The following is a 13,495-nucleotide window of genomic DNA, read 5'->3' on the forward strand; positions in this document are numbered from 1 at the left end:
CCTTAAGTTTTGCGTTGACCACTGCCAGCTTGCACTACACTATAGTAGCCAATACACGGATACCATGACTTATATGGAGTGTGTCCTGGCGACCAGATGCATACAAATTGGGAAGATACTTCTTTCGAGCTTTCTCCAATCTCTTACGCGCCCATCCCTGCTGACAACGCTTAACAAGCTTTCATCTTGTTTGCTGGCGTCCATCCCAGAGATTTTAAACGCAGTTGAGGAATATGATTTCTCTTGTTTTGTGAAAGCTGACAGAGGGACTGAAAATGGGTACATTCAAAGTGTCACCCCTACCGCATCATCGGTAGAGAACATCTTTGGGGACAGGAACCAATCGTTTATATTTCAAGATAACGCTACACCACATAGGGCCAGGCCAGTGCAAGAGTGGCTTTACCAGCATGGTTTCAACAGGGTGGACTGGCCTGCCCAATCACCAGACGCAAACCCTATTGAAAACCTGTGGCAAGATATTGGAAATCAAGTGGCAAAGGATCGCCTTTTTGCCAGAAACTCCCTAATCCAAAGTGTCTTCTGAGCCTGGGCCAACTTAGCCCCCAGAAGATTGATGAAGCTTTATCAGTCTATGCCTAGCAGGATGGTGGCCATATTGAGATCACGTGGCTATCCCACAAAAAATTAATTCTGTCATAATAGCATGTGTTATGTAAGGGCAATGCACTGTTCTGTAAACCTAAAATAAATATACTCACTTGACGCAATCAGTTTTCAATACAATAGCAATTGAAAAAACTAACATATCCAGCTGTTGTTCCCCTTAAAGCAAAATGGTACAATATTTTTGTCACCCCCTGTACATGTGCCTGTATATTTGTTTAACTGCTCATCTGACAGGATTTGCTTAGAATGTATTTCTTTGTGCATATTTGTCTTTTAAATTTAGCTGGGCTGCTGTAAGCTTTCTTGACCTTGTAAAGGGTCTAACAATGCATGCACAGGCTAACGCTGGTGTTAGAGGTTCTATGATTTCACTGATCTCGTAAAATCAACACCGTGGCTTAGATTGGTTAAGGCCTTCATCCTTCGCACATTGCGCAAGGAAGGTAGTTTGGGTGGTAACGAACATTATGGGTGTGAACTTTAAGGCACAGCGTTTGGTATTCCTGCTTGTTAGCATTATCGCTTTTACTACGGTCCAAGCGGGTAAGTTAAGTCTAAATGTAAGTTAAAAAAATTCTAAATGTAATAAGACCGTTAGTTAAGAAAATAGTTTCACACAAAAGTTGTCAAATTTCAGAGCCTTATCTCAGTAAAGGGACAAATTTGCAGAAAAAGTTACTATAGAATTTAATTTCCTTGATGATTAAATAAAAGACATAACTTTTTGAAAATGCCTTAATTTTCATTATTTTTTACCACACACACACACACACACACACACACAGACATTAATATTTAGAATAAAGAATGAAGAAATAGCACTATTTTCTTAAAATGGATGAATCGTGAGTTAAAAGAAAGCAAAGAAAATCCATTCATTTTTAATGCAACACAGTTGAAGTGGAAATACCATCCAACACAGAGTGATTATTTTGTCTTCCCATTACTAAATTTTAATAACAGAAAGCATGGCTCAAACTTTTGCATCTTAAATGGAGGGCGTTCCGTAAGTTCTTTTGAGCAGCATGATAGTGGAAAATAATATGACCTCCATTATTTGTCAATTCTTTTAAACCTTGGGCTATATTTACATATACATTTGAACAATATTCACGTCTTTGCAGCGTGAGGGGAATAAGTACCATTACAATGTGTGGCTTAACGTGTTTACACTGTTTACCTACCCATTGAATATGGCTTTTGCTCGCGTATTGAATAACAAAATACCCCTTTTTGTTAATGATAACCATGTTTGTTATCAAGATTATAAAACTAGCCCCTGAGATTTTTTTATTTGTACTTTTTGTTTCCAGTTTACTTGGTTTTCATTTTCCATATTCAATCAGTGTCAAAAATGTTAACAATTTGCACAAAATATATAGATACGTAAAGCAAAAAAGAGTATTTCACTAATCCTAAAACAAATAGATACTTTTAATAATTAATTTGTAGACAAGGCGATTTTAAAGGTTTTCCATCAAGTTTATATGCAGGGTGAATGCCCGTTATCAAAAGTTTCTTCGACCACTTTGGAATGCAAATAAACCAATATACAGCCCAAATCATGATGATCAACGGATCGGAAGACAGGTAGGACCTGCTCTAGGTGGCTTGACAAATATATGACTGTGATGAGTAATGCTATTTGGGGAGAATATTAACACAGACGCAAGGAGAGAGCCGTCAGTCTGAGAGCAAATAGAAATAAAACAATTCCAGATAATGAAATATGTGTACTTTATTGCAAAGAACTTAGACTTCCCCTTTTGCATAGAAAATAATGGATGCAGCTCAGCTATCGTTCGTCATCTACACATGTCAAGCAGGGGCTGGACGCAGTGTGGCCGTAGCAAATAGCGTGTAATTGAATATAATAAAATGTAAATTATACATGTAGGTACGTCTATCATCTAGACGTACCTACATGTATAATTTACATGTAGGTACGTCTATCATCTAGAAATGTCTTCTGGAGTTGGGTTTATCTACCTTAAGTTTAGGGACACGTAATGGATGCTCAGCGTAGGTTCCTTAGGAAAATTTTGGATAAAAAGAGGAATGAAGAACGACCCTTTCATGGCTTTTCGGAATACCTGTTTAAATGCAAGGGCAAGGGCTGCAATTTCCTTCTTTGCAATGCTGTTTACATCAAATACCATAAACGAAGTCAGAACGAAAAGAAATATACATGTAGAATCTTCACAGGAAATGTGTGTAATAAAATTCTACCACCTACTTCGATATCATATGATTCCGCTATTGTTTATTTATTTATTGTTTTATTTTCAGGGCGTTCCACTCCAAGTATTTGTCTTTTGTTTTGTCTATTTTTATTAAAGACATTTTATCATTTATTTTTTTTTTATTACTTCTTCCACGTGTAATTAACCTCAGATATGCATTATATCGAACTGTTTTACAGACCGCCACGAGTGTGCTCGAGTTTGTCAGCGAAATGACCACAAGACCTGCGAGTACAACTTTACCGTCGAGTGGTATCTTACACTATCTAAGGTATACAGAGTGCGAAAAAATAAGAAACAAAATCAGGAAATTACGCGAAGGCAAAAAGTGTAGAGATTTTAATAAAATCAGAGCCAAAGTAGTTTGATCAGTTCCCAACTAGAACAGTTATAACTATATTTAATATATGTAAATCTAAAATGTGTTAATTTCAATCAACCAGAAAGTCGACTCTGCTGCACAAGGGGAAATGTTTTGCGCCAGACTATATGGCACCTGTTCTTTATCTTTAATTATGTTAGCGACAATATGGGAAAAGGTGGCAAAATGAAAGCATGTGTTTGCTTTGAAGTTATTATCCTGAAAGTGAAGGCAATGCGTGCTAGAAATAATTTTACTGGTTGTCATTCGAGCATGATTCGATAGAATTCCCTATAAAATACCTATACTACATTATCAATTATTAATAGTTTTTAAAGAAAAACAGAAAAGATTAAGACAATAAAAAAAAACATGAAAACTCCCTGTAGTTATTTTGTTAGTGTTAATGATGCACGAACTGTTGCTTATACATTTATAAAAACCCTCCCAAAATGAACAACACGTACGTTACGATGCATTCCAGGCTTGCTATGACTGTCCATTCAACTTGACGGACTGCCACCGCCCCCATTGTATAGCTGCTGATGGACATATGCGAGCTGTCATTGCGGTCAATAGACAGATACCAGGACCGATGATAGAGGTGAGCACAAATATATTGAAACCTTCGTGTGCCTGAAGAGCCCTCGGGCGAAGTGTTTGGAAAATGTAATGTAAAAGTCATTCAATTTCGATATTGTATGTTTTGGCTCGTCTTCATGAGTTCAGCGTCTTCATGAGTACTGTTCAGCATGAATTACACACACTGGACCAGGGCCGTAGCCTGAGCAAACTGCCAGGGGGGGGCAGTAAGCGGATACGAGGAGGCGAAGTCACCAAGGGGGGGGGTGTCCCCCTCCCACGGTGTGGAAAATTTTTAAAAACTGTATGTATAATACTGCATTCTGGTGCATTTTAACTGTTATTTATTGCTCAATCAGAAGTCAGAAATTGCGATTATTTTTTTTTTGCACCTCAAATCCCAGGGGAGGCAGCTGCCCCCCCTGCCCCCCCAGAGGCTACGGCCCTGTGGACAATAGAAGTGTCACCCCCTAAATCAAAGTAACCAAAGTAGGCAGATCTTGGGTAGTTATAATGCCTGCATGGTCTACTTATAATGTGACTAATGAGTATAAAACCGCTGTACCATGGAATTGTATTGTTGGCCTTGTACATGTACAGCAAATGTTATTCCTGTCTTCCTCCAATATGGCAAGTTACAGGCAATTATCTAACTTATAGACGTCAAGTTATTAACCTGAAGAGGCGGAATATAAGCAATGTCAGAATATCGATACAGTTGAATTGTTCAGTCAGAACCGTGCAGATCCCTCGAGGGTCTGGTCTCGGTATAGAAACACTGGATCAAGAGACAAATTGCCTCTGATGGGTCGTCCAAGAAAAACTACTGACAGTGAAGACCGACGACTGATTTTGATGTCCAGGTTGTCAAAGTTCGACATTGCTTGTCAGTTGACAACACAGTGGAACAATTTCACACATAAGAATCTGTCTGTGAAAACTGCTAGGCGTCGGTTACATGCTCAGAGAGTAAACAGCAGGGTAGCAAGACTGAAACCTCTTATATCGTTACAAAAAGGGCAACATAGAGTGAAAAAAAGGCCAACAGGATCTGGAACCGGACAGTCCATGACAATTGGTCCTATATAGTTTATCTGATGAGTGTCGCTTTTGTCTGACCTCTGATGACAGACGATGCTGGCGAACTGCTGGTAAAATGTGTGGAATGATATGTCAAAACTTATGACAAATGCCCGTCCAACCAGAAGACAAACTCTGTTAGATTCAGTGTTTCATGCTTGGGCCAGCATTAGCCCTGAACGCATTAGACAATAATATGAATCCTTGCCTCGCAGACTGGCAGCTATTATTAGGTCACGTGGCTATGCCACTAAGTACTAATTTTGGACTTGAAACTGCATATCTTGGTAGAGTGTATGTTTTGTGAAAATTGTTGTTAGTAAAACGATACCAGGAGCATATCATTCCACAGTCATTTATCTCCCACAAAGCAATGTTTCAGTAGGGGTGGCACTTCTACTGTCCAGTGTGTGTAGATATAATATTGTTGGTGTGTGTGTTTTATACAACTTGTTTTTGTTGTTTATTTTCCCCGCGGTGACGGTTGAAATAGACCCCAGACACCTTCGTTTAGAATGCTTTGGCGTGGTTTGAGACAGTTTACACCAGCTGATAAATCAAAGATGTAAAAAAAAGACTGGAAACCTTGAGCGAACACAATTGAATTCCCACCTAAAATATTTTCGCCCTCCCTAAATTTTCATGTATAGATAAATTATGAATATTTATTAATACATTGGCTGAGATGTGTTTATTGTAAATAAATCAAATTGTCAATTGTGATTGTCATCCAGGTTTGTGAGGGTGATACCTTGGTGGTGAATGTAAAGAATGAACTTGAGGACGGTGAAAGTACAGTGATACATTGGCACGGCATCCACCAGATGGGGACACCGTACATGGACGGAGTCAGTATGATAACACAGTGCCCCATTCCACAGTTCACAACATTCAGGTACATGTACGCTACGTGAATGTTAGACACATACAAAATCAAAGGATGATTGTTGCCTGTTGGCCAATATTTTAAAAAGAAGTGAATTAAAACCATTTTCACTATACAGGAATATACATGGAACTTCTGTTTGTGTGTTTGTATGTGAGTTTGTAAAAAAAATTCATTCAATCTTCTTACAACAGATGAAGTCTAAATATTTTAAACATGGCATATTTAACTCGTGAATTGTTGATTGAAGCGTTATTACTGTATATTGCTACAAATTCTACCCTCTGTCTTTATTTTATAAATATTAGGCATTTTTTCTTTTTCATTACCTTATTTATTTATTTATTCATTTTCTGGGTTGGGGAGGGGATAGGTTGAGCGGGAAAGAGAATTAGAGGGACAGCCTGGGTACTAAAGCAGAAATATCTGTTCCAATACAGGTACACGTTTAAAGCCAGCCCAGCTGGGACCCATTTCTACCATTCCCACATTGGCTCGCAGATCGCGGACGGCCTGTATGGTGCGTTAATCGTTCGCAAACCACCGGAAGATGAACCACATAGGACCCTGTACGACGAGGATCTTCCCAGTCACGTGGTCCAGCTGGCAGACTGGTTTCCGGAGCCATGGAATGCGCGTTTTGTTCAATTGATGCATAACAAGTGAGTGTTGTTTGTTGATACTAGTGAAAGAAATGTTTTGAACATCAGCTTTAAAATATCTTGTTTCGTTGATGCTGTGAAATAATTATTTTGTAATAATTGACCACTTACAATGTCGTTTTAAAACTTAAGAATGTTCCCTGTATTCTTGAGAATAAGTTAACTAAGTGTTATTTATTGAACCAGTGTCTCTTTGTACAAATTTTGTTATGCAGTAATAATTGTTTTTTCTTCAGGGCTGACTTCTTTCTGCCACTTTCCTTACTGTTAAACGGGAGATCTGATAAGTACGAAGTAAAACTAAGCTCTAACCCTAACATCACGGCAAGACCCCCTCTAGAAGTCTTTCACGTGACCCAGGGTAATCGATATCGATTCCGCTTTACGAACGCTGGTAATCTGAAGTGCCATTTTAAAGTATCGGTTGACGCCCACAACTTGACTGTCATTGCTGCCGATGGCGTTGCTGTGAAGCCCTTGGAGGTCGACGTTTTTGGAATAAAATCAGGTTTAAATATATTTTTGATCACCATGCGGGGATGTTTTTTTTTTTTTGGGGGGGGGGTGCAATTATGATGTCGAAGGGTACAGGCAATTTACTTGTAAAGCTTTTATGTCTAACAGCTTCTCTCATGAAGCAATTCAGGGCTTGAACTTCAGTAAACCATACTGAATGTATTACTTTAATAATAAAATTTGAAAATCATTCGTTCATTTTAGGTGAAAGATTTGACGTCGTTTTGCATGCCAATCAGTCAGTTGGTAATTATTGGTTGAAAGCGGTAGGCTTAGTGGACTGTGGCCTTTTAGGGAATGTGGCCCTAGGAGTGATTAGATACGATGGCGCGGCTGACGAGTACCCCACAGAAGACAGGAAGGCAAACAGACTCGGAAAGGTTATTGAAATTCGTGTTTTAATACATGACTTAATCTCTCTTCAATCTCTCTCTTTCTCTCTCTCTCTCTCTCTCTCTCTCTCTCTCAATTCCGTAATATGGAATCATTGAGGCGTTGCGATGACACTTCAGGCATCAAGTTGTCTATTCTTTGTGGCTGTTCGCTGAAGTCTTGGTCTGATAAAATATCTATAGTTTTTTCTGTCTGGTTCTGCGCCTCACACCTTCAGCTGTGGCTAACTTTTGCAAGACCGTTTGATCTTGTTACACGTTCATGTACTATCGAAGCTTTATTTCCGTTACTTCCGTGAGAATGGCCTTATCGAACTTATGTTCATCATAATGGTGTTACGAACCTGTTCATTTTTAATCGGTCTTTATATGGGAGGCTCAAGATGTCAGGTTAGCACCTCATTTCAAATTTTGACTTTTCAAAGGCCATGCCTCATGTGAATACAGGAATATTGAGAGAATTATCGACCTTAATTTTAAGAGTATATGAATATCCCTGGTTATGGATACAAGGTATATGAACATGGCTCCAAGGTACCCGGTATATGAATATCTCTGGATGATGAATCAAAGTTAAAGCCTGATAGCTCTGGCAAAGCTGATACCCATTTAAAAGCCATAACTGGGTCCATAACCTTGTTCATACTTCTGTCTACCAGATTTTATAACATCATTGTCATTGTATGTCAGCCACAGCGACACTGCCGTATGTAATCAGCTAATGCCTGTAGATTTACCATTCTTCATAGATTTTAGTGCTTGTTCTACTCCTGCACACGTGAGTGGAATGTTTCCCTTTTTGGGTAAGGTTATCCGGATCACCACCAAAACCTATTTGTAATCACTCTTCTGACATATCCTATAAATTTCATCAAAATCCATCCATGACTTTTTGAGTCAAGCGGGTGCAACAATATAATACGGTCATGTACGAATACCCCACGGATAGAAGTATATCATGTCGTCAACGTATTTTACAAAACTGAATATTTCAGTATTTGAATCCCACCATGAGTAAGCCAGGGAGCCCGATTACAACCCACGGACCGGACTTTGATATTCTCGTGGACGAGCTGGAAAATATTGAGAACGAAAATTTTACCGACGAGAATGTGGATGTCAAATACTATCTTGGTAAGTCAAGTTGTTGCATGATCCAGTGTCAGCTCGTCAAATTATTTTTGCGTTATACATGTATATGCTTTATTTATCGCACTATATACAAAAATTTAATAATTTTGATAGAGAGGACCTTGTTAAACAGGAAGTTTTAAACTTTAATCGACTAATGATGTGTAAAAACCCTTGTGCCATTGGTCTGATATGGTTTCAACAATTTACACTTCTTATGCCTTGGTCAAGGCTGTGCCGCTCTAGCGGACAAAAGTCCGTATGAGTACAGTATCAACTTTGAGTGGACGAAGCCACTTTTTGGTGCATGGATTGAACGTATAAGCAGCGTACAAATAGGGTATGAACAGAGTATTTGCACCGTATAAAAGGTGTGCTGAAGATGTGGAAAAAGATCTTCGTATAAACCACAAGTGATATAACGCAGTTTTTCATACACCAATCACGCGAAAGGTAAACGCTAAGGACATTATTACCCTTTGCCAAAAACTACAAAGGGGATGGAGCAACCATCTTTGAGCCCTGTTATTAACCGTACTGAGCATCTTTGAAATGAATTGAAGTGTGCAATCCAGATGACCACCAAACGCCAAAAAGGCTGGACCAATTCCGCCAACCTTTTGAGGAATCATGAGGCAATATTTCACAAAGCAGAAGGCAGGCCGCGCCACCTACAGGAAAAGATTACCGAACGTGGTAGCCACACACGCTTTTAGACACGTGACCTTTAACTAGCACACCCTAATGATAAATGTGTGTAAATTTAGTGACATTTGGTGAGCTTCGTATGATCAGTTTTCAAGCTACAAACCGATTTTCCCGACCTGACTTCAAAGCAATGAGCCTCGGAGTACAAGAACCAATTACATGTATAAAGGTAAAGTTTATTAGCAGTAAACGGTAGACTTATAGCGTTACATGTGTTTCAATTTTTCTTGTTTTTTAGGTATGGACTTTCTGATGAATGACGACCCGAAGTACAACCCCCCTATATACGACCCTGTCGAGGAGCTACGTCCAGCTAAAACACATTTGACTCCAACTTTCGACAACGTATCTTTTCTTTAAAATCATTCTTTATTCTTTTAAATACAAAAAATATATTCCCAGAGACCCAGGAAACCGTATATGTATAATGTTGCTACTTGACAGTTAACATACAGGTGCATTACATATAATTTCAAGTAGGAAGCCAATAGTTTTGAAATAATCTTTATATCCAGTATTTTACTACTAAAAACCATAAACAACATTTAATAGTTATTGATATGTATACTTGAAAACCGACTTCGAAGCAAAATGCTGATACGTGAAAAGATGAAAATAAGTGATATTGATCAATTATATTCTATTAAGTAAAGCGTGAGCTTTTTCATCTTCTTCCATATTTTCATTGGTACAATAATTAATCACTTCTCAAACACGAAAATTATATAAAAACTGGTTATCTTCCTTAACGATCATAAAGATAACGTTTGCGTTCCCTCCTGTGCCCCTCATGACACAACCAGATGACATTGATGCCGCCTGGTTTTGTAACCACTCCACAGTTAACACCACCAACTGCGGTGACGATTTCTGCCAGTGCACACATATGGTGGAATTCAAGCTTAATCAGGTAAACAATATTCATTAAAATCGGTATTTGATTAATACTGTAAACCTCGTCTCTTTCTTTTTTTCAATTATCACTTACAAAAGTTGCACTCGGTTTATTTATTTATTTTTTTTACTATTCTTATTTTTCCTCCATTAATTCGTTCCATTATAATAATAATTATTATTATTATTATTATTATTTACCCTTTATTTGGTTTATTAAGATGAGGGACGTAAATGAAATGGGTTGTTATTTACTAAGGTCGTGGAAATGTTCCTCATCAACGAGGGTAGACGGCTCCCAGTTGAGCACGTGCTTCATCTGCACGGTGCACATTTTCGTGTGCTTGGCGTTGGAAAGGTTTGTGGGCATTTTCTTACTTGTCTGAAAATAAAGTTACCAGCACTGCGTAAACTCAGTAATGGTAAATGGATATAAATTTGTTTAAATTTGTAAAATTATAATGAAGCTTAACATATGACAAGTTGCCAATACACTGACAACATAAATGCATTCAAATTTCAAATTCTAGCTCGGGAGTTCTACTTCGGTTGAAGAAATAAAGAGACTGCACGAGGAGGGCAATCTAAGATATAAACTTATAAGTCCTAGCTACCGTGACACAGTAAACGTGCCTGACGGAGGATATGCCATCATACGGTTTAGAACCGACAATCCAGGCAAGGGTTGAATATTGACATTTGAAATGAAAATAAACATATTATTTGTATCGCATACTAAATGTTTTTGAAGTATTGATTGAAACCTGCATAGAACCGAACATTCCTCTAGATATATAACTTCGTTAAATTTGCAGTTAACGTAAGTGTCTTGACGCCCTTTGATTCTTTGTCAACGCACCCATTGCTAACGTTGATTGTTTAATTATAATTCATTTGTGACCATTTTTGCTAATTCAAATATGCACTCAAAATAGCACCAAAGAATAATCGAACATCAAGTTGGGATAGAGTTTGAATTTTAAAGATAGGGTTACTCCTTTTATTTATGTATGTAATAACATTTAATTTTCATGCAGGTGTCTGGTACTTCCACTGCCATTTTAATCTTCACGTGAGCATGGGTCAAGCCATGTTGCTGAAATTTGGTGAATTTGCAGAGTATCCATCGATTCCAGCAAACTTCCCTCGATGTGGTAGTTGGGGCGGACATGTGTATAAAGATGCAACTCACAGGGACCAATGTCCTCAACAACCTGTGCAGGAGTGTAAAGAATCAACCGCGACCGGAAGTCGTAGCCTGCCGCTATTTTCTTTGATTCAGTTGACCATCTTCGTCCTACATCTCTATTGGATAAAAACTGGATTGATGTAGAACGCATCCGACTTTGTCATACTGATAACGCCTTAAGGGGTCAAGGATATTAAAAATACGTCTTAAATTCGATTTTTAGTTTTTTATACGTTAGAATCAATCAATATTGTATCTAATACTCAATTAAGTTATATTTTTGCAACACGGACTAAAAATATACATTTGGACGAGTTTTTCTACCTGTCCGTGGCAGCCTTTAGGCTCGGCCTCCGTTGTCAAGCACCGTTACTATGGAGGGCGGGGCAAGAATGGTTGTCTAACTTGTCTTAAAAAAATAATTAAGCTGTTACGCGTGCACTGGCAGCTCATAAGCCTCAGCTAAACTGAGGTTATACTGTTTCCATTTTTCTACATTGTTAACAATTTATTAAATTTTCTCTCTTAGCGTCTCAATCACGTCACGTCAAGATCACACTTGAGCTGCTGAGAATTCGTACAACGTCTGGGGTTGTCAGAAAAAAATCGTTAGGCAATCATTTTATTCACAATAAAGATCGTAACAGCAAGCAAGTTTATAAATAATATTGCCACCCAAAACATTTATTACGGTCTTGGCACTCTGTGGCATCGTGGCTGATACGTACCCACATTCGGCCGTTTCTCGGAGTAATCTCTTATAACTTCTTGGAGTAATTCTTTCTTTGCTTTCTCCATTTTCGCGTCTTGGTGTGTGGAGCGGCGTCCACGCGCGACGGGTGGCATTGTCCTCTGCTTGCACCTCAAGTAATTTTCTTTTTGTTTGTTAGCGCTTCCTTAGACACTTCCTAGATAGTGCACAGACTCCTACTGCGTCAGGCACAATTATGATTAATTACGTCAGTGAAACGGGAGTAGGTAGGGCCTACTCAGCTGTCAATCATTTCTCAGGGGAGAGCGGCTTTCGTGGTGCGAATAAGTTTGCGTACAAAAGTAAGACTTTCTGGCATGTAGATAGAAACAAACAACACAATTTTAACACGTAATGGTGTATAGACCTTCCCGATCAATAAAATGATAACAGGTAAGGTGGTGGTGCAATTAGTTTGCTAAATTAGCCCAATTACCTGAGCCAAATGGTTTATGAGCGATTTCTCAGCTTTGAAGATTGATAACATAGTCTAAACTTCAATCCCCATATCTCATTCTTTTCCTGTCAGATTGACATGAAATTTGATGTGTCTGTGTTTCAGTATAATATCTAGTCGACTGCGTCTTGGGTTTTGATTGGCCTTTTATTTTTGAAGTTATTAATACTGAAAGTGGAAGGTCCATATATATTGCGTAAAATTCATGTTTTATCAAAATAAAATCAAAAGTAAAAATAATAAGAGAAAATCCTGACAGAGTTTACTTGTCTTTGTGCTAACCTTTAGATAGCTATTTCAATCGTATTTATAGGTGTTGTAAAGCAAATGACATACACTTTCGGCAATTACAAAACAATTAAAACAGAATCAAATGTGTAGAAAGTTATCGAGTACAAAGTAAATTTCTTAAAGTGTCAACGAGTGTAGAGACTGTTCTCGAAGATGGAAAGGGTGGAACGTTTCAGAGTCCGAAATAGTTGGATCCGATTGGTTAATTTTTCTATCGATTTGCGCGTGTTTAACACGTGTAGAACTCATGCATACTTGAATTGGACAGGATCCAAAATGAGTAATTCGGAAAATATTTTAAATATTTTAAATCATAAACAAGTTTCATTTAAATTATTAAATTAGGAAATATTGAATAGAGTTTTGTAATATGAGAATGGGGAATATGAGAATGGAAAATAGAATATAAATACTTGTAGATTCTGTGAAAAATTGAGTGTGGGGAATAAATATCTGAGGCTCCAGATCGTCGTTGTTGTCACTATAATATAGGGCTTTTTGTTTAAGAGAAAATCTTGATTAAAAAAATGACAATTTTAGCCCCAAAACTCTGATATTATGTCACTCGTGTTACACTGTGACTACAAACTTTGGAAAATTGTTTTGCTTGCTAGACCATATCCTTTAGTTAATAGGACATTTAATTAGCTGCATTAGTTTTGGACTTTTTCGTTAATATCCTAGACCCCTTATTAACCGTTCTCTTGCATTTCTTTCATTTT

The 13,495-nt window shown here is 38.0% G+C and overlaps 1 protein-coding gene across 1 annotated transcript; it reads left to right on the top strand.

Annotated features, from left to right (window-relative positions):
* Nucleotides 1-1,015: 1,015 nt before the first annotated feature.
* LOC147764925 (multicopper oxidase 3-like) lies at nucleotides 1,016-13,237 on the top strand. The gene is made up of 13 exons (XM_087002734.1): nucleotides 1,016-1,173; nucleotides 3,053-3,144; nucleotides 3,719-3,838; nucleotides 5,631-5,791; nucleotides 6,223-6,444; nucleotides 6,681-6,952; nucleotides 7,165-7,340; nucleotides 8,348-8,486; nucleotides 9,430-9,536; nucleotides 9,952-10,101; nucleotides 10,345-10,443; nucleotides 10,616-10,763; nucleotides 11,123-13,237. Exons 1-13 carry the CDS (start codon nucleotides 1,098-1,100, stop codon nucleotides 11,416-11,418), a joined length of 2,058 nt encoding a protein of 685 aa, XP_086858860.1. The 5' UTR covers nucleotides 1,016-1,097; the 3' UTR covers nucleotides 11,419-13,237.
* The last annotated feature ends 258 nt before the right edge of the window (nucleotides 13,238-13,495 follow it).

The sequence above is a fragment of the Lingula anatina genome, chromosome 1, assembly GCF_051362555.1.
Source record: "Lingula anatina isolate TDL-2025a chromosome 1, LinAna3.0, whole genome shotgun sequence".
NCBI lineage: Eukaryota > Metazoa > Brachiopoda > Lingulata > Lingulida > Lingulidae > Lingula > Lingula anatina.

Excerpts from the sequence above, each read along its gene's own strand:
- LOC147764925 (XM_087002734.1), top strand. The coding sequence starts at position 1,098 with ATGGGTGTGAACTTTAAGGCACAGCGTTTGGTATTCCTGCTTGTTAGC. Across the intron at positions 7,341-8,347 it reads AGGCAAACAGACTCGGAAAG|TATTTGAATCCCACCATGAG; the intron begins GTTATTGAAATT and ends TGAATATTTCAG. Across the intron at positions 8,487-9,429 it reads GGATGTCAAATACTATCTTG|GTATGGACTTTCTGATGAAT; the intron begins GTAAGTCAAGTT and ends CTTGTTTTTTAG.